Raw genomic sequence first — 25650 nt, 5'->3', positions numbered from 1 at the left:
CACTAACACCTGTGGTGTGCAGCATGGGAACATGCACCATTTAACTTAGTGGAAAGCTGTGGTGTTAAAATACTGTTTATAATTATATATATATTATTTACCATCACGGAAGAAAATTAACTAATTACAGTTTTCTTTTTGTCCTTTTGCTTTTGCGCCTTGTTTGCTGCTCTTTCTCTGTCACCAGCCATCCTTGCTTGGCACTGACTCCCACCACCCCTCGCCATCCTCGCAGCCTGGCCCCCATGCATCTTCAGCAAAGCTTCGCAGGAGATGCAAGGAGAGTGCTCGAACAAAGTCGCTAGGTTGTGAGGCGCCCGAAGAGAGCACTCCAAAGCATGGCGAGTCGGAGCCGGACTCTGACAGAAAGGGGCGAGTTTGCTCCACTGAGCAAGACATGGCTTTCAGCTATAAGCAAAAAGCCGGCAAAGGCGGAACGCTGTTTTCCTTCTCCTTGCAACTTCCAGAGTCATTTCCTTCCCTCCTGGATGACGATGGCTACCTGTCACTCCCTAACCTTTCTGAAACCAACCTCCTGCCTGCCAGCGTGCAGCACTACCTGCCCATCCGCTCCCCCTCCCTGGTGCCTTGCTTCCTCTTCATTTTTTTCTTTCTGCTCTCTGCCTCTTTCTCAGTGCCATATGCCCTCACTCTCTCCTTTCCTCTGGCTATGTGCCTCTGCTACCTGGAGCCCAAGGCGGCCTCCTTGAGTGCCTCACTTGCCAATGACCTGAGTGACAGTTCAGAGGAAGAGGTGTGTACCTCGGCATCGAACACACTCTTTTTCGTGTTCAGTTCTACAGTCCTAACCAGTGTTAGATTGCTGCAATAGTGGTCCTACTTTCAGAGCCTCATTTCTGTCTGTGCTGATATGTTAGAAGGGGTGGTTTGGGTTGTTTGGGGTTTTTTTGGTTTGTGGTTTGGTTGGGGTTTTTTTCTTCTTTTTTGTTTTTTTTCTCATGTTGGGAGTGCAGCTTGGGGCCCAGGGTTAGGCACAACACTGTGTGGAAGTGGCTTGGTTTGAACTGTGTCAGCTGATGTGATGTGACTTGCACTAAACAAATTGCCACTGATCAGCTCTGAAGTATTGTATCTGAACCCACCAAGACCTTCCCCCTATCAGTTTATACTAGGGTTAGAATAGTTATCTAAAAAGTGGGACTTAAGTACAATTTCCTACATAGTTATATATGCATCCATATGTATGTATATGTATATACAATGTATTTATACAAATAGCTAGACAATAATAGTGGGCACCCTCACAAACTTAAGGGTATTTGAAATTCAGGTGGACTCAGCTTTTTGCAAGAGGCCATCAACTGTAGGTAGGTCCCAGAAAAGGCTTTCTGGTCCAGCAATACCTGGATCTGGATTTTCAGCCTTGATCCCATCTCTTCTGCGGATTAAGTTGTTTTCCTGTGCTTGAATCCAGTGTGTCAGTGAGAGGTCAGATTGGGATAGCTGTTCTGCAGCTGTTCGGGGAGCATGCCATGTGGGCTGTCTTGCCATTTGCAGTGTTATATTAGCACTGCTAAAACCAATGCCTCAAGCCACCAGGGTTATCACAGGCAGATAAATGAAATGCAGGAGGAATCCACAGTGGTTCTGGGAACTGTGGATATGGTAATATATCCAGAAGATGGAAAAGAGTCTGCTTGTTTTAATTACACAGTAACTGGCATCTAAGTTTTTGCTGGTGCCTAGTTATTCTTTGTTGACAGAATAAAAATAGTAGTTAATTTTTTCCTAATTTTTTCCTTTTTTCACTTCATCTTCAAATGCAAAAATATGGTATGTTAAAAAACCCCAGATCAGATAATCACAGACTAGTTGGCCCTTTGTAAAAAGCCATCTTGGCCACTTGTTGATGCTGTTGCAGTGATTGTCTTCAATAAGCCAGCTCGCACATCTAAACATTTGCGTAATCTGACGCTGTTGGTTTTGTTAAGACTTGGTGCAGGATTTAATTTCCTTTTTATGGAAAGCCAAAAGTTGCATCCATTTATCTTGTAAAAACATTGTCTTTAGATGCTTTCGGCTCTGTGATGTCTAACAACTAAATAATAATGTGCAATTTCTGATAAAAGGCATCCAAAATGTTGCTGTCTCATTTCACGTCCTCATTTTGAGATAGCATTTAGGTCTCAATTTGCATTAGCTCTGCACTTGGATTAGTCTAATAGCAATAACAGCATTAATACAGAGCCAGCTCCAGAGGCAATAACGATGCAGTGTTTATGTAATACATTGGTCTGTTCCTCTTTCAGAAATGAGGACTTCTTTTTGTTAGTAAAGTTAGGAAGTGTTGAGCATAAAAGCATATAAAATAGGCTTTTTTGTGTCGCTTTTTTATGAGGGTGATTACTCTGGCAGTGCTTCCTGGCAGACAACACAGACTTGTGCCTAATCCAGGGGGTATTTCTTGTTCAAAATATTGCATGAAAGTGAATATGTTTTAAACTCGGGCATGTCTGCATTACATTGGCAAAACAAATCACAGCAGTTAATGATCGCAAGTTAGAGGAGGTGCAGCCGCTGCCTCTCAGGAGATAGCTGCCTTCCTGTCCTGCTCGATCCCTCGCCCACCTGCGAGCCCCACCCACAGCTGCTCTACAGCCCATCTTGGAGCTGAGCTCGGCCTTTCTTACTCTCCACTCCAGAGGAAACCTGCCTTACTGAGCCTTAATTCACCATTCCCTGCTCTGCAGTAACCCCAACAGTTTCCTTCAAGTGACTCAGTAATGGTGACTTTGACTCCATGGCTGTTGGTTGGCGGATTGGCAGACATGTATGTTGCAATAAAGCAAATTTTATGCCTTATTTAGGATTTAATTGCTGTTACAATAAAAGAAATAGAAACTTTCTTTTTCCCCCCAGTTCACAGATTACACACAGTGATACAGAAGGCTGCAACCAGTACCCTAAACCAATCTCATACCTTGCTGAGCTCCCATCTCCCTCAAGCAGTGCATCTGGAGGCAGTCCATGCAGTCAGACACAGCCCCCCCCCCCCCCCCCTTAGATTTCATTAGCTTCTGTGTTCTTACCTTAACAGCTAATATTTATATTGACTGAATCACTGAATCATAGAATCATAGAATGGTTTGGGTTGGAAAGGACCTTCAAGATCATTGAGTTCCAATCCCCCTGCCATGGGCAGGGACACCCTCCACCAGACCAGGTTGCCCAAAGCCTCATCCAGCCTGGCCTTGAACACCTCCAGGGATGGGGCATCCACAGCTTCCCTGGGCAACTTGTTCCAGTGTCTCACCACCCTCACAGTGAAAAATTTCTTCCTAATATCTAATCTAAATCTGCCCTCTTTCAGTTTATAACTGTTACTCCTTGTCCTCTCACTACACTCCCTGATGAAGAGTGCCTCCCCATCTCTCCTGTAGGCCCCCTTCAGGTACTGGAAGGCTGTTATAAGGTCTCCTTGGAGCCTTCTCTTCTCCAGGCTGAACAACCCCATTTCTCAGCCTGTCCTCATAGGGGAGGTGCTCCAGCCCTCTGATCAACTTTGTGGCTCTCCTCTGGACTCTCCAGGTCTTTTTTTATGTTGGGGGCCCCACATCTGAACACAGTACTCCAGGTGGGGTCTCACAAGAGCAGAGTAGAGGGGGAGGATCACCTCCTTCGACCTGCTGCTAATGCTTCTTTTGATGCAGCCCAGGACACGGTTGGCTTTCTGGAATGCCTAGATTAATTTTTTGTTGTTGTTGTAAACAGGTGTGACAATGCATAGGGTTTTTTTAATATTGCCATACCTTTACAATTACTTATAATGCTATGAAGATGTGAGATCCTTCACTAATAAAGAAACAATTTTCTAAGATTTTAGTGAACGCAATTTGACCAGCTAGATAGACCATTTTGGCATTACAATTTCATTTTAAAATAAAAGTGGTCTGTCTAGTGAGTTGCTTGAATTGCTTGAAAAATTGCATGTAACTTGTATTCATGCACTTACCAAATGGTCCAAAATGCCCACTTATTCTTCTGCCTGTCATACAAGCAACACAAATTATTCAAAGGAAGGAACGACAGAGAACAGAGCGATGAAAAAATGTCCAAAAAGCAGTTTTATGAAACATTGGAGTTGTCAGAAAAGGACAGAAGATAGGCAATTCAATATTAAGAGTGATACTCCATCCACCAGTAGGTTGCTTTTTTCTCTTTGTTCATACTGATGTGATTTGAGGATGAGATGTATTGTCCTAGCTTTAAATTACCTGTTTGGGTTACTTTAGATTATCTAAGGACCACAAAAAATCACTAATCTAAAGCAGAGCTTTCACTGATGTTGAAACAACTTGGATGTGCCAGTCTGGAGCAGAAGGGAGCACTTTACTTACTAGTTTTCCATAAGCTTGCATAACATCAAAAATAGTAATCATCAGAACTCTCTTCTCAGCCTGTAGTATCCTACACTCAAGTCTATTAAATCTCAACACATGCATTCACCACTAAAATGTTCTTTGGGTTGTCGAGCAAAGCAGGGATAGATCAGTCTGTACAATGCTGTGCTTTGTTTCATTTTTATCACTTGTACCTAGTGAGTGTTTTTGGGAGGGGGAGTTACTTTTATTTTTCTCCTGCTTTCATCCATATTCTTAAATGGAATGAGAAGTATTTTTGATTCTTTTAATGGCAATTTTCTTTCTTTTTACTATGGTTAACAATATCAGCTGCTCTTTATTGGAACCGAGTGGGATCTAAGACTTACCATTACTCCACAGACAGACAGTAGAATGGGCTGGGGGATGTGGTTATTTGAACTCCTTGGTAATGCAGACAGCCTCATGGTGCATAAATGTGGAGACAAGAACAACTTCTGTACAAATGAGGGGCTGAAAGTCAGGTGACTGTTAAAGTAGCTTTTTTTTTTTAAATTATCTTTTCACCCTCCAGATAAAAAGTCAAATACCACATTAATCTATATTGGCTAGAGCAAAAAAATGATGAATAATTTTCTTTAAAAAAAATTATGGGAAGAAAAGTTTGTTTAAAAAATATTAGCTTTTTTTTCCCCTTTTTTTTTTTAAAGCCACCTGGCTTTCCTAAGAAAAAAATCTGCTATTCAAATAACACCTTTCTAGTAGTGTTTTGTTTGGCTTATAAATTTGTTCCAGTAAAGCCGTATACTGTGTACAGTACGCCTCGAGTCTTCCTCTGAGTCTGTTCTGTTTACTAATATAGCATTTTTTTTTTGCTTCTTTGACTTGTGCGTGGTTTGAAAAGCAATGCTAATGCAGTTTGCAGGGATGTTGAATTTAACAGTTCCCCGTGTGAGCCGCGTGTACTGATGAGCTGGGTTTATTCTTTATTCCTGCCTTCCTCTTGGGACCTGGTTCCTTGTCTAACCAAACAGACTGACAGTGAGCAGACGGATACTGCAGCGGATGGTGAGACCACTGCCACCGAGGTTTGTACAGTTGCCAGCGCCCAGTTATGGCAGGGGAGAGGGTTTTGCCTCGTCTCTTCCCGATCCTGAGTGCCAAATGCATGTCTCCTGTGGCATTCAGGATCCTTCTCTGCGCGTGTGTGCATGCACCCGCGTGCAAGCGCGAGAGCTTTGCTCAGTGCTCCCGATGGGTGCCTCTTATTTCTGCGTTTGGTTTGGAAACAGTGAGGTCTCTGTGTTGTGATGAGAGCGGGGCGGTGGCAGCGTCACCCATGCCACCGCCGCCCACCTGGGACCGTCGTGCTGGCCAGGTTGTGCCCTGGGTGTTCAGTTCGCTTGTTTGCTCTTATAATCTGCAGCCTGTGCGAGAGGGAGAGGGAGAAAAAGACAATAAAAAGCAGCTTTCAAATTTTCTGAATGAAATGATTTCCAGATTACAAATATCTAAGGTTTTCCTTCAATGTAATTTCACGTGTCATCTTCACGTGTTGCCACCTCTAGTCCAGGTATTGTCTGCAGAGGAGGAACATTTAAAAATTGTGATTTTCTTTGCACTGATAAGCCTCATATCCACAACATGGTATATAGACTGTGCGGGCAAATTCAACCTTGTGTGACTCCAGTGAAGTGCATATAATGCTTTCATAATTAATATGGTTGCAGCTGCAAACATGAGGTGTATTTGGGCTGACATCTGGTAGAAGACAGAGTCTTACTACAAACACTACTATAGGTTTTTAGTAGGATCTCATTAATATTTCAGACTGTTAAAATTATCATCGAGGAAAAATTCTCTGTGTGACGTGTCAGGGCAATTCAGCCTTGTCTGTAAATAGAATAGATTTGAACTGAGTTCTAAAGTAATCAACAGATAAAGATTTTCCCGTGGGTCATTTGACTAATTAGGACTGTATGAAAAATTAACAATGAAATAGTGGCACAAGCATTAAAAGAATCCGAACGGAGCAGCAACATAAAGTCTGTTGAGATGAGTCAGGAGTACAAAATGCTTTGAAGTGCTTCTTGCACTGTATGGCTTCAGGCCTTGGGCCATACAGAAAGTAAAACTTAATCCTAAAACCGTGACATTGAAAATGTTCAGTTTATTAAAAATGCATTATAATCTCCCTAGCTGCCACCTGTATTTTAGGGGAGAGGATTATGTGAACATCAATTTTCCTTATGGTTACCTGATTTTCAAAAAGTGTGGTATCCTTGTCATCTGAAAATTCAACCCTCAGAAACTGGGCTGCTTAGGCAGTCCATGTTGCATTACGTTTGAAAATGTGAGCTGAAGTGAGTGTGGTGTGTATGATGTTCCAGAATATCACCGCTGCGGATAGATCCTGAAAGAATATCTGCACACTAAATAGGAAATTATATAAATAAAGAAAGAGACCAGGGCTAGGGAAGTATAATTTTATTTAATAAATATATTTATTTTATATATTTATATAAACATATTATTTATATAAAGAATAAATAATAAAATATTTATATAATAAAATATGCTTCATTCTATAGAAAGTGTTGTGGGTTGTTTACCCATGGTGATTTTCTGCAAAGCTTTGCCTGTGGCCCAGGAGATGTCATATGTTTAAACTCTGGGATTATGGACTTCCAAAGAATTTCCTGTTGCCATTTGGTCCTAAACCAGACACGATCTTAGTGAGAAGGTCTAACTTCTGCTCCCTAAATAGAGATCTGTGAACCTGGAGCGCACCGATGTTGTTTATAAAAAATAAGGAAAATGTTTAATATTCCTTCATTCACAATTAACAAGTTTGAAAAGGGGAGGCTTGCTCTGAGTTATGAGAACCATGCAAAGTCAACCAGCATGTCTGCTCCTTCTCCTTAAGCCCTTCGTGTAGAGAAAATGTGACCTCAACCTAGCATGTTCCACTCGCCAATTTTTTTAAAGCCTTCAGCCGTACGAGTGGGTAAGGTGTTGTTTTCCAATCTTTCTCATGCTGGCAGTCGGATCAAGAGGAAGACGGAGATCTAAAGGCACAGGTACAGAAACAAAAGGCCCAGATGTTGCTCAAGTATCAGTGTTGGAGGTGTTCACCTCTCTCAGCATGTTATTGTTGGTTCTCTGTGAAGAAATGTGTAGAAACAGCATTTTGTATCCTTTCAATACTGTGTCCCTTACCTTTCCCTTTCTTTTTTCACTTCTTTCAGAATAGTCTGATTAAGCGAATACAGGGTGAAAATGTGTATGTCAAACATAGTAATCTTATGTTAGAGGTTGGTATTGGTATATACCAGTGCATGTACGTACATGTGTGTTAGTTTTAGTGGTAAACTGTGAATCTGCACTATGATGCATGAACTGTGTATTCCCACCTGCTAATAAATCAAATAGATTTTTTCTTCTCAGATTATGATGACTCCTCTAACTTTTACTATAAATATATATATGCGTGCGCGTATGTGTGTGTGAGTCCACGCGCATATGTATGTTTGTTTGAAGCCTCTTTATCAGGTGTAATATATAGTGATATGGATAAGCTCTTTAAGAGTATTTTTTTGCTCACTTGTATGAGATATGCTATGCTGTTATCTTTCAAAATGCCACATTTTCACAGAGTGTTGTGTTAGTGCTGTGCTCCCCGGCTCCCTGACATGTTACTTCCCTCTTTACTGACCAAGTTGTGTGTTTTGGCTCTAAAACTTGATTGGCTTAGGATGTATTACAAACTGCTCTATTCTTTTAAAACTGTCCAGGACCTAGACAAAACCCAGGAAGATCTGATGAAACATCAGACCAATATAAGTGAGCTGAAACGCACCTTCTTGGAAACCTCCACAGAAACGGCTGTGTCTAATGAGTGGGAGAAGAGGCTTTCCACATCTCCCGTTCGGCTTGCAGCAAGGCAGGAGGAAGCTCCTATGATTGAACCACTAGTGCCTGAAGAGGTCAGCGTGAGCTGAAAGGCTTCATTACATATTTGTTGATTTGTTTTTACTTATAATAGCTCTCAGTAGATTCAGAGGCTGAAGTTAGAGGCCATTCCCCACTTGCAGGTGCTCCCTTTTTTTCAGGACTCGGGCTCTAGCAGCAAATATGCAAGGAAAAGCAGATGCCTCATATATAGAGAGAGAGTTAGAGTATGAGATGGACTGTAAGCTGTGTGGCAGAATTGGGTCTCTCTAAGAGTGCAAAATACAGGCTTCCTTACAGGTTCGGTGAGCTTGAGGAAGTCCAGCCATGCATGAAAGAAACCATGAAGGTGATGGAGAGAAAATTTAAATACTGGTGACTGGTTGGGAGCAGCAGTGTAGCAGGATGGATGGGTGAACCAAGCTTGACAAGAAAATACAGAGCAAAGGGCAGAACTCTCTCAGGCATTGAAGGTGGGGAAGAAATAATGAAGATAGTTTGACCTGCTTGGCCAGTTCCATAAGGGAACCGGTAGTTGCTGCAGTCTGCTGGATACCATTTTCTTGAAGACCCAATGCAGATTGCTAAGCATGTTCATTTTCATGCAGTGTGCCTGCATGGAAAAATCTTGTTCATGGTTCAGTCTTGAAGCGTTTGAAAAAAAGTTGCCAATTACAAAGCTGCGTTTTATTTAGTTAGCAATGTAACATTCATATTGCTGTAAAATACGTAGATCTTAAAAAAAAGCAGAGCATCTTGGTTTAAATCCACTGGAACAAAAAGAAAGATGCTTGTGTGGTCTGCATTAAGATTAATCTTTTTTATTGTATTGTGGGTGGATATCTGGTTTCTATCTCACAGGAATCATCTTTACAACTACCACTTGTTTTTAGCATTACAGACCAATAAACAGTCATAAAATTTGCTTCTGTCCCCCCAGCACTGATAAAATGTTGTAAGGAACTCAGCAAAAATCAGCTGGAAAGTATAAGTCAGAAGAGTCTTCCACTTTCCCAGCTCAGAGGTTGGCATTGCAGACCCACAGCTGTCTGGGGAAGGGAATCTCTGGAGGCATGCAGGTAGCACATGTCAGCTGCTCCTCTTAGGGAAAGGGATGTTTCCAAGAAAAAGGCCCCAGCTCCTCTTCTCCCCCATTGTACCCCTCTAACCAGTGGCTGATACTGGCATCAGACATGCATTAGAGTGGCCGTCAAGTTGGATTAAAATACCTAAAAAGCAGACTTGGTGCCCGAAGCTTACCTTTTGGAGAGAGCGCTGAGGAGTCTTAATGTTGCTCCTGCTGCCTTGTTCAGGAATTGTAACAGATTGTACAGCCATGTTTGGTTGTAGTTGAAAATACGGGTTTTCTTTCTTAAAAGTAAAGTTGTAAGTGTAATAAACTGAATGCATTTAACATATTAAACGTGTAAGGAACTGCTTAAAAATGAGTGGGTGGCTAGGTGAGCCTGAATCAGAAAGCAGGTGAAGCAAACCTATAACCCCCTTGCTTCTTTTCATATCTTTATTACTTTAGAAATTTAATAACAATTTTCAATTAAGCGCACAAGCAGTAGCAAAGCATTACACAGTTACGTAAGCTTCACCCTGAGGAAACACAGCTGAATTTAATCACTCATTTGGAAAGGAAAAGGGCAAGAGATACCCTTATGCGGTGCCTCTACTCTTACTGAAAGAAAAAGACTTGCTCAAAAGCAATGTAAGCAAGTAAACTACAGCTGTCCCACAGAATGTCATCCAAGTGAAGGCATTTCTGTGGAAAAATGTGAGTGGATTTGAGCTATCAGAGCTTAACTCTGAGGTGACTTCTGGCACTAAAGGAGCCCTGCTGTAGATAACATTGGACCATCCTTTTTGGTCCCGCTAAGTGGAATGGTTTCAGTTCACATGCCCTGCCGAGTGAGGAATTTGTTGGGGACAAAATGAAGTAATGTGTAGGTCAAAATCAGCGCCTTGATGCCTGCTAAGAAATGCAGAGGCAGTCAGGACAGAGAGCACATATAACTGTGTTATGTAGTAGCTTCTTCCAGTCAAAGTAGTTACACACTTGGATATCCACTTGGAAAATTTGTTCAGTGCTGTTACCTGTAGCTCTTTAATGTAATAAAACAGGAACAGAAGGGAAAGTATGCCTTTTCGGAATGTTTGCTTTGAGCATTTGGCACCTGTGTGTTTTCAGTCAGCTTGACTTTTAAGCCTGTTTAGTCTCCAGTCTTACAATAATAGGGGAAATACTTTGGTTTTCTTTAGTTATGAAAAATATAGTATTAAATATCTGCTGTAATTGTGGCCAGATAGCTGCAGAACATGAAAGCAATCATATTAACACATCCCTTGACAATGTTTAGTCTGACCTGGATTGGATTAAACCAGCGCTTTAGAAATAAAGAAGTTATACATCTCATAGCAGTCAGGTAGATGAGTCCTCCCTCTCCCTACTTTCTAGTTTTATATCTTTCTTTAAATGTGTGCTTTTCTTCTTGAGTATGTGGAGTATATATATTTAAAATATAGTACCCCTTTTCCATGTCAGTCATAGTACTTCCATTGGCATGTCTAATGTGAGTACACTAGCCGTTTAAGTGGGTAGAAAGGGTTTGGCAAGAAACTTGCTTTGCTCTGCAGGGACTTACTTGCCCTGGCCATATGAAAAACATGGTCATCCCAGAAGCTGGGCTCAAGAGGCTTAGGAAAGTGAGTCTTACCAACACTTAAAACTTGCTTGGTTTATCGAGTTGCAGAAATACTCTTACTGTTCTCACAGCATTGGTAAGGCACGGATGGGATAACAGTGAGGTGGTTTTTGGTGTCACACTGTAGTGATAATACAGCAATGGTTAGCTTCCTGCCTCGGAAAAAGACTCTGAGACTTCTTGTACCTGTAAGGAGAAAAGAAGAGCTGAAATCTTTGCAGGACACACCTTCTGCCTGCTTCAACAGGGAAGGCTGCAAACTCAGGAAAGAGCAAAAGCCAGGGTGAAGGTGGAGGGACCTGTTCTAGGATGTTCATGGAAGCCATGGCAGTTGGTATGAGACACAGTTAAATGAATAATGTAAGATTAAATGGACACAGTGCATCACCACCCGGGTGTTATTCAACTTACTGTTTTTCCTGCTGCACAAACAATATGCTTGTGTCTGTGTTCATCACAGAGAAACACTGATTTCACTTCTTATTGGCAACATCTTTGCTGTAAAATTATTCTGTTTAATTCTGTTTCCTAATTTACCATGCAATTAATAATTTATAGAGTAGAGAAATATGATGGGCTATTGTATAGTGGACTTTATAACCTCCATTTACTAAAACCATTTATTCCCCTGACATTAGACCAAAGAAGAAAGAGAAAAATCAGAAAAACTCATAATTTTGCAGAAGGGAGGTACTACATTCCTTGAATTGCAGGTAAAAACAAATAATGCTTTCTTGAAATGCAGTCACATAGACTGGCAATGATTTATTATCCTTTTTCCTTTGCAAGCCCCCCCCACCTCCCCTTTTTATTTTGTTATTTCATAAGTTCCAGAGAGACATGTAATCTGGGGGACAATTTCTGATGAATGAGTTCTCTCCAGAGCTTATGGCTTCCTAATACAAACTGATTTCTCTGCTATTTAGAAATCTACTTGCACGGTGCTGTTTGTGGATATTGTTTTCAGTAGTGCATGCATTTCCAAAATGAGCCTCACTGAGAATGTTATGGTGAATGGGGCACTTCTGTCATTAGAATGAATTTCCTTTATACTGTCAAGTGAATTCAGATTATGCTGAGTGACGGTGCATTTTGTATTCTTATTGGTTTTTCTGTTAGCCAAGTGTGATAGAGAAGAAGCTGCAGGAAGGAGAATCTGCTGGCACTTTGGTTACTTCTCATCAAATCATTATCCAGAAAAGTATCCCATCATCCCTAGAGGTTATTTCTAATTCATTCAATTTTAAACTAGCACATTTGCTTAGTTAAATACAGAAGTTACGGTCTTAAGGTCAAATAACTGGATGCTGATTGCATAGCCAAAGCAAATCACATAGCGTATTTGCATAAAAAGGAAAAAAGATGCTGCATTAAGTTCCATTCAGTATCTATAGTGGTGTGGCATGTACTGTGTTGTACTACTCAATTTAAACAGCACTGAAGGGGGTTGATATTATTCTAATGAAAACAACGAAATTCAGTGCAGGCTACAACTACATAAAAATGCATACTATTATAAAACCTTATCAACAGTGTGCTTGTCACAACGGGGGAACAGTTGAATGGACTTATTTGCCCTATTTTTGTAATTTGTTGTTTATTGTTGCATTATGAACCATTGTGATATATGATTTTTAACCTCAGGATTATTCTAATCATCATTTTAAATGATGCATTAAAACACTACCCTGCTTCAAATTTCAAGGAAATAGTGTGTCTAAAGTAACTTTGTGTCCACCTTATATGGGCGCCTCAGGGGAGGGAATCTACAAAGCAGTCATACTTTGCCTAAGGTGATGCTGTTTATTTGTTTGATAACTGCTCTAAGAGGTACAATGGTAAAAGTTATTATATGCTTTCAGAAAAGGCAACATTGATTTCTTAAAAGTCTTCATGCTTTAGTGCTCCTGAAGTAGAGATTAACCTTTGGATATTCTAATTTAGCTTTTATATCTCAAATATAGGGCACTGAGGATTGGGTTATTGTAGACAAAATACCCTCTGAGGTAGTTGATGATGAATTGAAAAAAAGTCTGGCATACAAAGTAGTGACTGTGAGCAGTAAAACTGCCTTTCCACCTGAGTTATTAAAATCCAGTACCGTTCTAATGCAGAGCTTTGAGGACTTGGAAAGTGAAATACAATCCAAAGAGGAGAATAAGCAGAAAATATTCACCCTAGGAAAGTCCTATGATGCCGTATCCGGGAAAATTGTAACCATGGCAAGTAAAGTTAAAGAAGGCGAGAAAACAGTACAGCCTTCAGTAGAAGCTTTGCAAAAAATGGAAAGGGCAGTGCAAGAATCTGTGAAAAGCACTTCGGTAGTTGCCGAGTATGAAATCCTCAAGCCTGTCACTGATGAGAAGGCCAGGCGGGGATCCGATGTGCCAAGCACCAGAAGAAAACTGTCTGACTCTCTGATACCCACAAAGGAAACAGAATCTCAGTTGAAAAGTCATGAGGAGCAGAATTTGAAAAAGACGCTAAAGATGGACCAGGATTTGCAGTTACATGGTACACTGGGAAGCTTGCAGCTTGGCAAAGCAGAAAAACACCTTGGCAGTGAAGCTGTAAAAGCAGGGGCATTTGCCCGGAGAGATAAGAGCCTGTCTGAGTGGAGATATTCCAGAGAACAGCCATTTACCATTGCTACTGCTCACTATGTTACTGAATCGTCTGCGTCAAAAGTAGTGGTAACAAGTGGCTTTTACTTCATGCCACTGTTTAAAGCATGACTTTTAGGCCATCCCCTCACACCACCCTACCTTTCGGTTCTCTTGCTGCCTGGCTTTATGTTGACAGCAGCCAATCTAGCTTTTTCTTTTCCCCCTCATACTTTGAATCCGTCCCACGGTCTGAAGCAGACATTATAAAAGGCTTTCAACCTTTCCAGTTTTTTTAAAGATCCATGTTACTGAAATATAGTATTGCTGCTATGGCTTGTTAATAAAAGGGGAAAAAAGGGTTTGCTTGAATCAGTAAAATGCCAATGCTAACAACTATGCTTCGTAACTATTGCTTACTACAGCCATTATGAATTTGCTCTGATTTATTTTCCCTTTCTTTTCCTATTTCCAAACTCTCTGTGCCCCTGCAACCTTCTCTCCTTCCCCTCCGTCTCTGCCTCCAGTTTCAGCAATTAATATGTTGGTGCATGTGGCTCTACCTTTCTTCTGTGTATGACTTTACATTTCTTTGTCTATTTAGACTAAACAGTCCACCAGCGAAAAAACCTTGGATGGTTCAGATATCTTCAGTTTAATAGAGTCTGCCCGAAAACCGACTGAGTTCATAGGAGGGGTTACTTCTACTTCACATAGCTGGGCTCAGGTGGCCGTTTGATTCCCTCCATCAGCATTATGACCACACACTGATTATTTTTGCTTTTCTTTTGTTTCCTGTTTTTATGCATAACTCAGAACCTGTATAACTAATACGTGTATTTGTGTGCCTTTTCCTTTGTTACAATAGACCACAATAGAAACTTCACCAAAAAAAAAGAAAAGAAAAACAAAAAAACCCAGGTTTTCTCTCATTTCATTTTATTTTGGTCATTTTGCAGGGTGCTGTATTTTGCCTTTATGAAACTCACACAAAAATACCAATGAGAAAAACATTGTGACATTTCTCCTCGCTTTTAAAAATTGTGATTCTTGCTTTGTTTTTAATTTCTACTATTTTGATAATGTCCTGATAATGAAAATCCATGCAACGTGAGAGGAATAAATTGGCAAAATGTAATACCCATTTTTTTATTTATGTTCACAGTACATTACGTTGAGGAGCTGTTGCAAGTAGCGTTGTCTAAGGGGTTTTTTTCTCTTTCCTTGTAGAGAATAGACACAACGACATCTCAGGAGATAACTTCCAGTGAAATTAAGCAAGCAGTTCAGCCACATCAGGATACAGTGAAGAAGGTTGTACAGGAGACTGTGGTTATCGAGGAGCGACGCGGGATGAATGGGCACGCGAGTGGGGATCCTGCTAAAGCGGCCGGACTTCCGCTGGATGCCCAGGCTGAGGCAGCGTCGGCGATGGCTGCTGGTGTGAAAGGGAAGGAGGGCTTTGCTGGGACTGAGAGGGTGAAGGAGGAAAAAAGTGAGGAGGCTGGGAAAGCCTTAACCAAACAGGAGGGAGTGACTGCTGCTGCTTTGTGTGAGCAAGCGGAGGAGCACAGTACAACAGTCCACCTTTCAGAGTCTTTGGAAAGAAAACCTCATTTTGAGGTAACTCATTATTAAATCAGTCACGTCTGTGCTGAATTGTAAATGTAGGCAGTAGTGAACTAAGTTAATTCCTCTCATGGAAAGCAAAGTGTACCTAGTTTTTATGATTGCATCTCTACAGCAGGCAGTTTGTTTCTCTTCTTATTTCCTCATTACATGGCACCTGCAAGGCGTGTTGCTGTTTTCCAGTATTGGCAAAATGCCATGCCTATTTTCCCTAAAAGCGCTTTCCATGCTACAGAGAAATACCTAATTTGGCACGGTTTTATGCAGTGGATAACAAGAATTCAGCTAGCATGTTCTTTGGGAAAGTCCATCAAGATTAGCAAAATTCAGGTGTCCTCAAAGACAGAAAATGCGGGGTTTTTTCCATGCTTGGTACAATTGTAAATAAGTGTACTGTGTTTTAAACAACCCAGGTTTCTTATCTTAGCCCTGTCAGCAGAATTTCAAGAATTATTTTGCAGAAAGGTTAAAAAATCCTTGTTCTTGCTCTTTCTTTTTTTTTCTGAGAGCTGAATGGAAGGCTAAGTCTGAGTAGGATTTGTTCTCTTGTCATTTTAAGAAAATGTATAATCCTGGAATGGCTAAGGTTGGAAACAACCTCTGGAGATCATCTGGTCCAGCCCCTGCTCAAGCAGGGCCACCCAGAAACAGTTGCCCAGGACCATGTCCAGATGGCATTTCGATATCTCCAAGGATGGAGACTCCACAACCTCCCTGGGCAACCTGTGCCAGCACTTGATCACCCTCACAGTGAAAAAATGTTTCCTGATGTTCAGAGGGAACCTCCTGTCTTTCAGTTTGTACCCATTGCCACTTGTAACGTTTACATTTTTCCTGAAGTTTGCTTTAATGAAATCAAGGATAGTGCTAAATGTTGTCAGCATTATACATGTATGTACCATTATAATGAAGAGAATTTTCTTTTTTTTTTTAAATGCAGAGCATTTTTCAGTTGTTACCTCTCCTTTTCCCAAGCAAAGAACCCATAATACTCCAAGAAATCCAGAAGCTTTACTAAATGTTCCAATTCCAATTTTTGTTCACACAGTCACCAGTTGTGAAGACTGAGACCATCAGTTTCAGTAGCGTTTCTGCTGGTGGGGAAAACCTTGAAATTTCGACAAAGGAAGTGCCAGTAGTCCATACAGAAACAAAAACCATTACATATGAGTCGTCTCAGGTATGAAATTCTGCAAAATCCAGGGTCTAATTTAACATGGCCTTAAGGAACCCATGTTTCTTCACCCATCTTTAAGTGTATGCCTTAGTGTAAACTGTTCTAAGCTGTTCAACTATTAAATACTCTCATGAGGAGGATGTACCTAAGTATAGCTCAGCAGAGGGTGACTTTCATGTCCTGATGTAGGTCCTTTTGAGAACATTGATGAAACTACAGATTTCAAAGCCCCAGCTTCTCATCTGTCCTTCCAGAAGTGAAGGGGAGTCTCCAGATGCAGACAAAAATACTGACACGTGATCACCCTAACAGCAGTTGTTTCCCTGCCATTAGACACTCACTTTATTAAGAACTGTAGAAATAGGGAAGTTTGGCTAACCCAGTTCTTGCCTCCCTCAGGAGGCTCAGGAGCATGTTTTTGTTGACTGGTTTTCTCTTTCGGTTCCCTAGGTGGACTGCAGTGCTGACTCAGAACCAGGTGTATTGATGAGTGCACAGACTATCACATCTGAAACTACCAGCACTACAACCACTACACATATCACCAAAGTGAGTCCTCAGAAAACAGGGAGGGTTTGGTTTTGTTTTTTGTTTTTTTGTTTTGTTTTGTTTTGTTTTTCACAAGGGTGTATGTTTTCTTAACTTCAATTCTGTTATTTGTTTTAAAATGTGGACACATGCTTATATTCTCTGGACAAAATCCTGTCTATTTTGGGTACCTGTCTTCCTTCACCTATCTTTGGGTTTACTGGCTTCATTAAGGTGTCATCCAAGGACTTGGTAAGAGTCCTGAAAGTCACAAAGCCTTAGGGTATGTCTGTGCAAGCACAAAACATTGCTGTGCAGAGACACTTGAGCTGCAAATAGTGTCTGGAACTGGAAGCAGTGTAGCCACGTTGGCATCATATGGTATCCAGGAAGGAATAATTTGCCCGAGCATGAGGCTCTATTGACATGACTATGCAGCCTTTGAGTCCTGAGTTGCTATCCCTGCATGGTGTTGAAAACACATAGTAAATCTGTATCATTTTGTCGTAACAGGGCATTCAGTCAGCTCAGATGCTGCGGTCACACTGATGAGTGGTACCCTAAGGAACTTGCCCACGGACAGACAGAAAGCTTATGGCTGCACAGACAAATGATGTTGAGTCTTCCAAGTTCCAAGACAGCATCTAAATAACAGTTCCTCCCTAAGCAGAAACCTTCCTAGTGCTGTGGCAGCTCTCCTACCAATCTTCACCGAGGATGGGATTTTTTCTTTTTGTAGTTAAATTCACCCTCCAGTAGATGAGCTGTACAAAGGCTATACCACCCGGTATGTCCTTCTGAAGCTTGCAGTTGGACTTAACTAGGTCTTAATATGAGCTGTCTGTATATCCATTCTTTTCTTCATGGGTTGAATTTACCTTAAATACCTGCTGTTTTTGTCATACAAACATCTCTAACACATGTGCAGATTGATTTGAATCATAAAATTATCTGTGTTTGAAGGACCTCTGGAGGTCATCTTAGTCCATTCAGAGCAGGCCAACTTCAGAGTTGTTCTGCTTGCAGTTCAGGGTTGTCCCCTCTGTGCGTCCTGTTTGAGATACTTCAGTCCAGGCACGTCTGGATTCCTGCACTGATTGTTCTCTGGATGAGTAGCAGCACTCTTTGAAGTAAGTTACTAACATGCATTTGTCCCTCCCATCTAGACTGTGAAAGGAGGCATCTCAGAGACAAGAATTGAAAAACGAATAGTCATCACAGGAGATGCTGATATCGATCATGATCAGGTAAAACTGATAAGCTGGTAAAGGCTACCCTGAAGACTGCCAAAGAGAACATTTTTAAGCATTGCTTTAAAAGATATGATTCATAGTGGCATGCCTTAAATTAAACTGGACTAGTAGTTAAATCAGTGATGGTATATTTCATATTTTAATCATTTTCCTCATTTGTTAATTGTGTAATATCTCATGAATCTCTCCACCTTGCTACTGATCATGCATGTTCCACCTCCTTTTTGTTTTTGCCCTTCTGTGGTTTCCTTGGGATAGGCGCTGGCTCAGGCAATTAAAGAAGCCAAAGAGCAGCACCCTGACATGTCAGTGACCAAAGTAGTGGTACATAAAGAGACAGAAATCACACCAGAAGATGGGGAGGATTGACCACAGGTAAGAGGACTAGATGATTTTCCTAGGCATTTACTGGGCTGGCATGTTGCAGAGGTTGTTTTCCTACCATAACTCACCTCTAACTTTTTGCTTTCTCTCACTGGCATTTGAAAGTTGCATTTGTGCTGGTTATCAGTTCTGGTATTTGAATGTAAACCACTTTCAGCTCTAAATGCCTTTCTTCACTTAATGGTGCCAGATGGAGAAAGAGAAACTACTCATTTGCTTTTGTTGGCTCTCTGGAAAGTCCTCATTGTCCATGCTTTGTTACAGTCTAATTTTCTAATTCTGAAGTAAAAAAAAAATCTGTTGCCTGCTTTTATGTCATTTAAGAACAAAAATAATTTGTTCTTAACGGTATGCATTTTGTTTAAAAATGTCAAGGAAAAAATGTACTGCTGCTTTTTAAATGTCCTGTGCAGATATGTTACAAGTTAAGCTTTAATTCCTAACTTGCAAAGATATGGTCCAACTTGCTTTTGGTTTTTCTTTTAAACCCAGTGAATTAGTGTGTCAGTATTTGGATGTCTTGGCTTTCCTGTATTTGAAAGAACATTTATCATTCTAAAGCAGCATTGTTTATTGGGATGAGATGATAATGCAGCTTTTCCTGTGTCAAGCTTTTTTTCACTAAAGGCATGCTCTCCAATTGTGGCTGGCTAAACAGACGTCTTAATATTACTATATTTATTCTGTGTGAAAAAACATGTCATGCATACTAACCTGCCATGCAAAAGCTGTTAATGCCAGCACCATCGCACAAATTGCTTTGAATGCTGTATGCAGACAGGGAGAAAAAAAGCTGCTTGTCTGATTTGTTTAAATTGATAGCAGCACTTTATTCTTAAAACAATAGATATTCCCTAACATTTGGTGTAAGTAACAGAGTGTGATGCACAGCACCTTTTGAAGCTGTTTTGCTCTTGTGCTTTTGGATATAGAGGCCCTAAAGAAAATTAAATTTCAGTATCTGGTATTTATTTGGAAGATGGGACCAGTCACTGAGGAGTGAGTAGCTGTGATTCTTGTGGTACTCTGCTAAGCGTTTCAGAGACAACGTAATGTGGCTTGCTTAAAAGTCTATTGATGTCACTAATTCTTTCCACTGGCGTCAGCAGACTTCGGAGTTTGGCCAAGTTGCTTATACTGGGATGATGCTGTTTTCAAGTAGCTTTTGTTACATGAACAAATTGGCAAAATAATTAACTTGGTTCTCTTTCCTGCAGGAATAACCTAGATTGCATATGAATCCAGACATGCACCCCAGTAGGAATACGAGAGCCTATACAGAGTCTCAGTTCCAACCTGACTGACTTCTATCTGTCTATGGAAAATTTCAGTACAGAAGAATCGATCTTGACTGTTAATAAAGAAACTGGCAGAGATACCTTCCCATAGAAAGCAATCTGAATCAGCAGCAGTTAAACAATATTGCATGAAGCAACGATAAAATTACAGAAAAGCAGCATTTTTAATTTTCTTAAAATGTCTAAGTTTTCAGCTATACCTGCACGTTCATAAACAATATATGATCTCATGTAACACATAAACAGTTCATGCCTTTCACAGTTTATGAAAGTCTAAACAAATTAAAATTTGTTAGATGGCAAGCCTTTTGTTTACAGATATTGTAAATGAAGATTACCCCCCAAATGCTAGAAGCTGTATAGGTACTGTGTATAATGTTGTACCACACATTAGATGTGCCAATAACACAGTTTATTCAGTAAACAACTTGAATCTTACTTTTGTTTCATCTGGTTTTATTACTGCCCGATAAACAATGATGAATCTTTACTCTTATCAGAATATTTAAATGCTTACAAAGTGTGCTTTGTATACCTGACTGAATACCTTATGAGGTAGTAATGATTTTAGTATATTAATGATTTCTGTCAGCATTGTTCAGAGTCGGCTTCCAGTCACCCTTCACAGATCCTAACCTTGTAAATTATATGTAGCTATTTTGGAGAAAAAAAAATATGTATTTTACTTAGTTTGCAGCATTAGAAAATTATTAATCTGAAATAACCGTGATGGTTTTCTATTGATTTCCCTTTTGTTTCTCAGAGGAAAAAAAGAAAAAAAAGATCTGTTTGAGAATCTGGTCAGCATTTACTATCTAGTTCAAAGTCGAGCCTTAACCTGTACAGAACATCCACTGAAAACTCATTAGTGTCCAGCTACAATGCCCACTGAAGGGATAGCGTCCATTACACTGTCAGCTGCATCACAACACATGGTGAATGTATGTTTCTGCATAGTGAAATAAAAGTGGTAAATGCATCCAAAATCGTATTGTTCTGTGTCTAAAAGCACCTAAAGTTTTTTAATATTCAAAATGTTAAGTTACTTTTGTAAGACACCACAGCTTTTACTCATCAGCACAGTAGACACATCTTGTCTTCAGCAGCTGACACTGCACTGTGCAGACAGTTGGAGTTAGTGGAGCATCGGAAGGGATGACAGTGTTCACTTTTGGGCAAATGATGTTTGCCAAGGAAAAGGAGTATTCATTTCCTTCTGTTTTCTCTGGTTGTGTACTGTTTCACCAAGGCTAAATGAAGGATTTTCTGGTTGCTTAGAAAGTAAAGGCCAGGAACGCTTGATCCAAACCCCCTCTTTTTGTACTTTTGCTCTGAGACATGGATAAAATTCTCTCTTTAAAGCAGTACTTACTTATCTGTTCCTTTTACTTGCTCCTTTGCCACATCTTGTTGATGCTCCCTTGGTAGTTCAAGAGAAGTTTATAACAATCAGTTCACCCTTCAGTCTGTATTTCCTTGCAGGATTGAAAGAAATGGGTACAAGCAGATTTTTCAGGACATAAAAGGGCTAAATTTGCCCATCGTTGTTTACACGGGGATCCCTCACATTGAAGACAATGGATTTGGCTTCAGTGAAGAGCTGGACTTGACCCAGTGACTTGTTAATAAATGTTTATTTTCTTAATTTAGAAAGAAAAATAGTATATATAGAGAGAATAACCTGTAGATAATAATTAAAGGTAATATCCCAAGGCTTTTAAAGCTTTGCACTTAGTCTCTAAAATGTCTTCCTTCCACCAGCCATTCTTCATGCCTTTAATCCAGAGTGCTAACTGTGTAACTCCCCCTGCTGCCATCATTGCTTATCTCTTGCCTAATGACCAGTGCAAAGATGGTCTGCTGTGATCTTTGATTGACCTCTCCTTCTCCTAGTCTAAGAGCATCTATGTTCTCAGCCCTCTCGGTGACAGTAGGCTCAGCTCTCTGGTGCTGGCAGCGCCTGGTGGCAGCCGGGATGAAGGAGGTACTCACCCTGTATCGCAGCAGATGGCATGCCAGGTTCTCATTACTGCATCAGGAGTTTAAAAATTGGCTCTGAAGCCATACTGATCTTCCCTCAGGTGCCCCTCATGTTGTCAGCTAAGAAACAGCATTGTATTACCTCAGAGAGACGCGGGGCGATTGCACAGCCTTCTCTCCAGAGTTAGCGTTATATTTTAGCATGGCTTGAGGAGATTGTACTTTGGTGATACTGCACAGGATGTATGCTGTCGAAAGATTTTGTATCATAAGAAGTTAGTCTCCTTGGAAAGGACGCTCACAGCTAAGATATGGCCTAAACATATGCAACCTATGAGGAGATAAGAGTGGACAGGCAAGGACATCTCGGTGCCACTGTTGGCAGTAGACCTTTGTTTGGGGCATGGTTCCTGGAAGCGATAACTTTGGTTTTTGTTAGAAACTGTTTCTTGGGTTGTCTGCCTAATGCTGTGCCACATGAAATAAAGAACACCTGCCTGTTTCTACCATCTTTTGTCTCTGTCTCTTCTCATTTACTGTTTATCTTTGTCCGGCTTCTCAATGTAAAACAGCTTAGAAAACAAACCATCAGATATTGTGTTACTTGAAAGCACCACTACCAGCACAGACACCAGTACAGAAGACAGCTTCACTTGTTACAACAGGAGTCACAGCTTCGGCGTCGTGAGAACTGGCTGCTCTGCACCATTGGGGTAAGGGACCAGGATGGCCAGGCAGGGGTTTGCACACCAGTCAAGAATGGGCGTAGCAAGCAATCGCAGCAATTGTGGCCACTACAGATACAGAAAGAATGAATACGTTGCCTTGGCATTTTTAAGGCTGTTTGGAATCACTGAATATTTATCCCTCTGAAGTTTTTTAAGGCTGTCCCATCACAAATGGCAAGTAATGGTGCTCTATGCTCAAGCATATAAAAAATAATTTAATGAGCCTCTAAATCCAGATATTAGATCAAAGCAAGGGTTTGACAGCTTAGTCTTATTTCTTCCCAGAGCAGATTTAGGTGGCTAGTTAGATGATATGGCTCACCTGTACAACAATTTATATCTCCTGAATTTATAATTCTTTATGAATATTCCTTCATGGAAAATAAGTTGGGCATTGAGTTCAGGCTTTGGTTTGGCAAACACCCTGGCAAATCTTGCTGCAGATTTCTTTCCTTAGCCCAAAATATTTCTGTCAGTTAAGATCACAAGGCCCATTTACAAGATTCACCTTTACATCTTCCTTCTTCACAGGTAGGAAGGGTGAGGTAAAGAAGTGTATTCCCCTTTTTATACAAGAGCAATAATGGTCCAGAGCTAGGAATCAAACCTTAATTTGTAATCATTTTTCCTAGTCTAGTCTATTAAAAGTTTGTGGTGTGCCTGAGGCAATGCTTAGATACGTTGCATGATTTTTTTTCTGTAATATTTGTTGAACACCCCAGCAGCACATACTATATAGTCTTAACTGTATTGCCCAAACAAAATCCTGATTGGTCCACCACATGTTTGATCAAATTGGCATCATTTTTATATTGTTAGTTACCATATAGTCAGAGACCCCACACAAGAAGCTATCTCAAGTGAACAAATTTCAAGCTAATACCAAAGAAAACCTCATTTTCATTTGACTTTAGCTATTACAAAGCATTAAGAAGAAAAAGTTTTTTCAGGGTACGTATGTCCCAAACTACAGTTCACCGTTTTGAAAGTTGATCTCAGCTCTTCTAGGCTGTTAACTTTAAGGAAAATCCTTAACTGGGCAATTTCCAATTCCCATATCTTAGATCTACTTTCTCCTGAAGTACATAAAAGAGTAACACTTAACTGATGAGAGGAGATTAAAAACAATGGCTAGATTCTCTCCTTTCCCTTCCCCTCTATTACATAAAGAAGCAGATACTTGTTTTAAAGTGTTTTCTGTTGGTACTGAACCTCTTATGGCTGACTCTACTGGTCTAATCTCTTGAGATGCCTTTGCAATTTCTTTTGCTCCTGAAACCCACTACCTCTAATTACAGCCTTCAGGTGCTGATGTTTTCTGTGGCTATGTGCTAATGAAATGACAGCAAACAAACTCTCCATTGAGTGGAGTAAGACCAAAGTCCTCTCAAACTGGATCTGGGGCTGGATGAACATGAAGAAATGCTTTCTATGACAGCAGGAGCTGCACTGGACCTCCTGAAGTCCTGTATAGGTCCCAAGGTATAGTGGTGGTTTGAGATACTGTGGATGGACTATGAGATGACTAGGGGTGGACTAATGGATGACTATGAGAAATGCTCACTCCATTGCACATTTTTTTAAAAAAGAAAGAGGATATTAAGCACTTTTCTTAAATCTCTAGATTCCAAAGGCCGTATCAGCCTTGCACTGCAAAGGATGGCTTCTTGTGGCTTTTTGTCATTAGTGTTATGCCATGTCAGCAAAGAGGTTGTCCGTGTTTGTTCTGGGTTCCCTCAGAGCAACACAAAATACCAGTCTCCCTGACAAAAACTTGGCCATGCACTTAAAAAGACATATTAATTATGCATCTTTTAGTTCTGTCTCAAATAGTGATTTAGTTTTACATAAACAATGAGGCATATTGCTGGTAGTTTTTATATTAAAATGTTTTCCACAAATTCCCGTGTTCATTAACTGAAACAAGATTATTCTGTTATCCTGAAGTAGTGATAGCCCTTGTTCATACTGTAAGTTACTCTGGTTTATGCCATTTGATTCCTCCTCAGCCCTTCTTCCTGTCTCCTGTTCAACATCAGTCCTGCTTCTCAGCTAGAACTAATGGCTGCTGTAAAGACTGTTAGGAGCAGAATTTTTAAAAATCCTTGTTTAAAGGAAAGCCAATATGCTCACATTATGCAAAAAATCTCAGTCAACTCTTCCTTCATCTCATGCTCCCAAGTGCAGCTATAACCTCCGTAAATCAATGACCTCACTCCTGCAGCTGAAGCGACCATCACTCACTGTAAGTAGGATTAATGGCCTGTCTTTGAGAATGACTAAAGTGACATAGAGGGGAAAAGAGAAAAAGACTACTGACACTATAAATTATTTTCATTTTTAAACACATCAGACTTTTTATCTGTACAGTCTACAAGCTCTGTTTTCTCCAGGGCAGAACTGAAATAAGAACTTTTGTTTCTTTTTGTCAAGAGTTTACTAGGAGTTTCATTTTCTGGAAGCATCTTTGCTCTCTGTTTCTGTGGTGAGGTGTACTATGACTTTTAATTCTGTGCACAACCAAAGCTCGGGCAATGATGTCAGCTAGTCTGAACTACAAAACACAGATCCTGGAATGTGTGAAGCTTTGGAGCTGCCTGAATTACAACCCAGAGCAGCGTGTTTCCACACGGGTCCTGCCTTATAGTGCACATGTTGCTTTTAAGTACTGGGCATGTGTTCCTTGGTGAATAACCCTGGGTGGCTACAGTGTAAAAGATACAAGATTAGGCAAAGCACAATAAAGGGCACAGGGAAAGGTATAGCATAAATTAAACAACAGAGCAAAGCAAAAAATGAAATCAATATATCTGAAAGTACAAAAGCAAATCATTAAGAAACCTTCAAAGCCTCTTCCAGTAGGAAGAGTCCAGCTAATATTTTTTTTTCCTTAAATCAAGAGTGCCACTAGCACAGATATCCTTCCCTGATGGATTTGTGAGGTTGTTTCTCAGATGTATTGGTTTTGTGGCCAAACTCGGTTGTGGATTTGGCATATGAAGGCTTCTAAAGGTATTTATATTCCAATTTTAGTCCAATCTCCAATACATATACAAGTTAGACCATCT

At 40.4% G+C, this 25650-nt stretch overlaps 1 protein-coding gene across 1 annotated transcript; it reads left to right on the top strand.

Moving 5' to 3' along the window:
- Window positions 1-187: 187 nt before the first annotated feature.
- On the top strand, window positions 188-20647 carry LOC104471290 (band 4.1-like protein 3; the record flags this gene model as incomplete). The annotated part of the gene is made up of 13 exons (XM_010086582.1): window positions 188-754; window positions 5375-5428; window positions 7385-7420; window positions 8135-8326; window positions 11641-11715; window positions 12122-12223; window positions 14210-14332; window positions 14836-15228; window positions 16283-16414; window positions 16862-16960; window positions 18106-18186; window positions 18451-18567; window positions 19794-20647. Coding segments are annotated over 12 exons (1965 nt in total), but the record flags the coding sequence as incomplete, so codon positions are not given.
- Between the last annotated feature and the right edge of the window lie 5003 nt (window positions 20648-25650).

Source organism: Pterocles gutturalis, unplaced genomic scaffold, assembly GCF_000699245.1.
Source record: "Pterocles gutturalis isolate BGI_N339 unplaced genomic scaffold, ASM69924v1 scaffold9726, whole genome shotgun sequence".
NCBI lineage: Eukaryota > Metazoa > Chordata > Aves > Pterocliformes > Pteroclidae > Pterocles > Pterocles gutturalis.
Note: the sequence above shows the minus strand (reverse complement) of the source record. Positions and strands in the feature narration are given on the sequence as shown.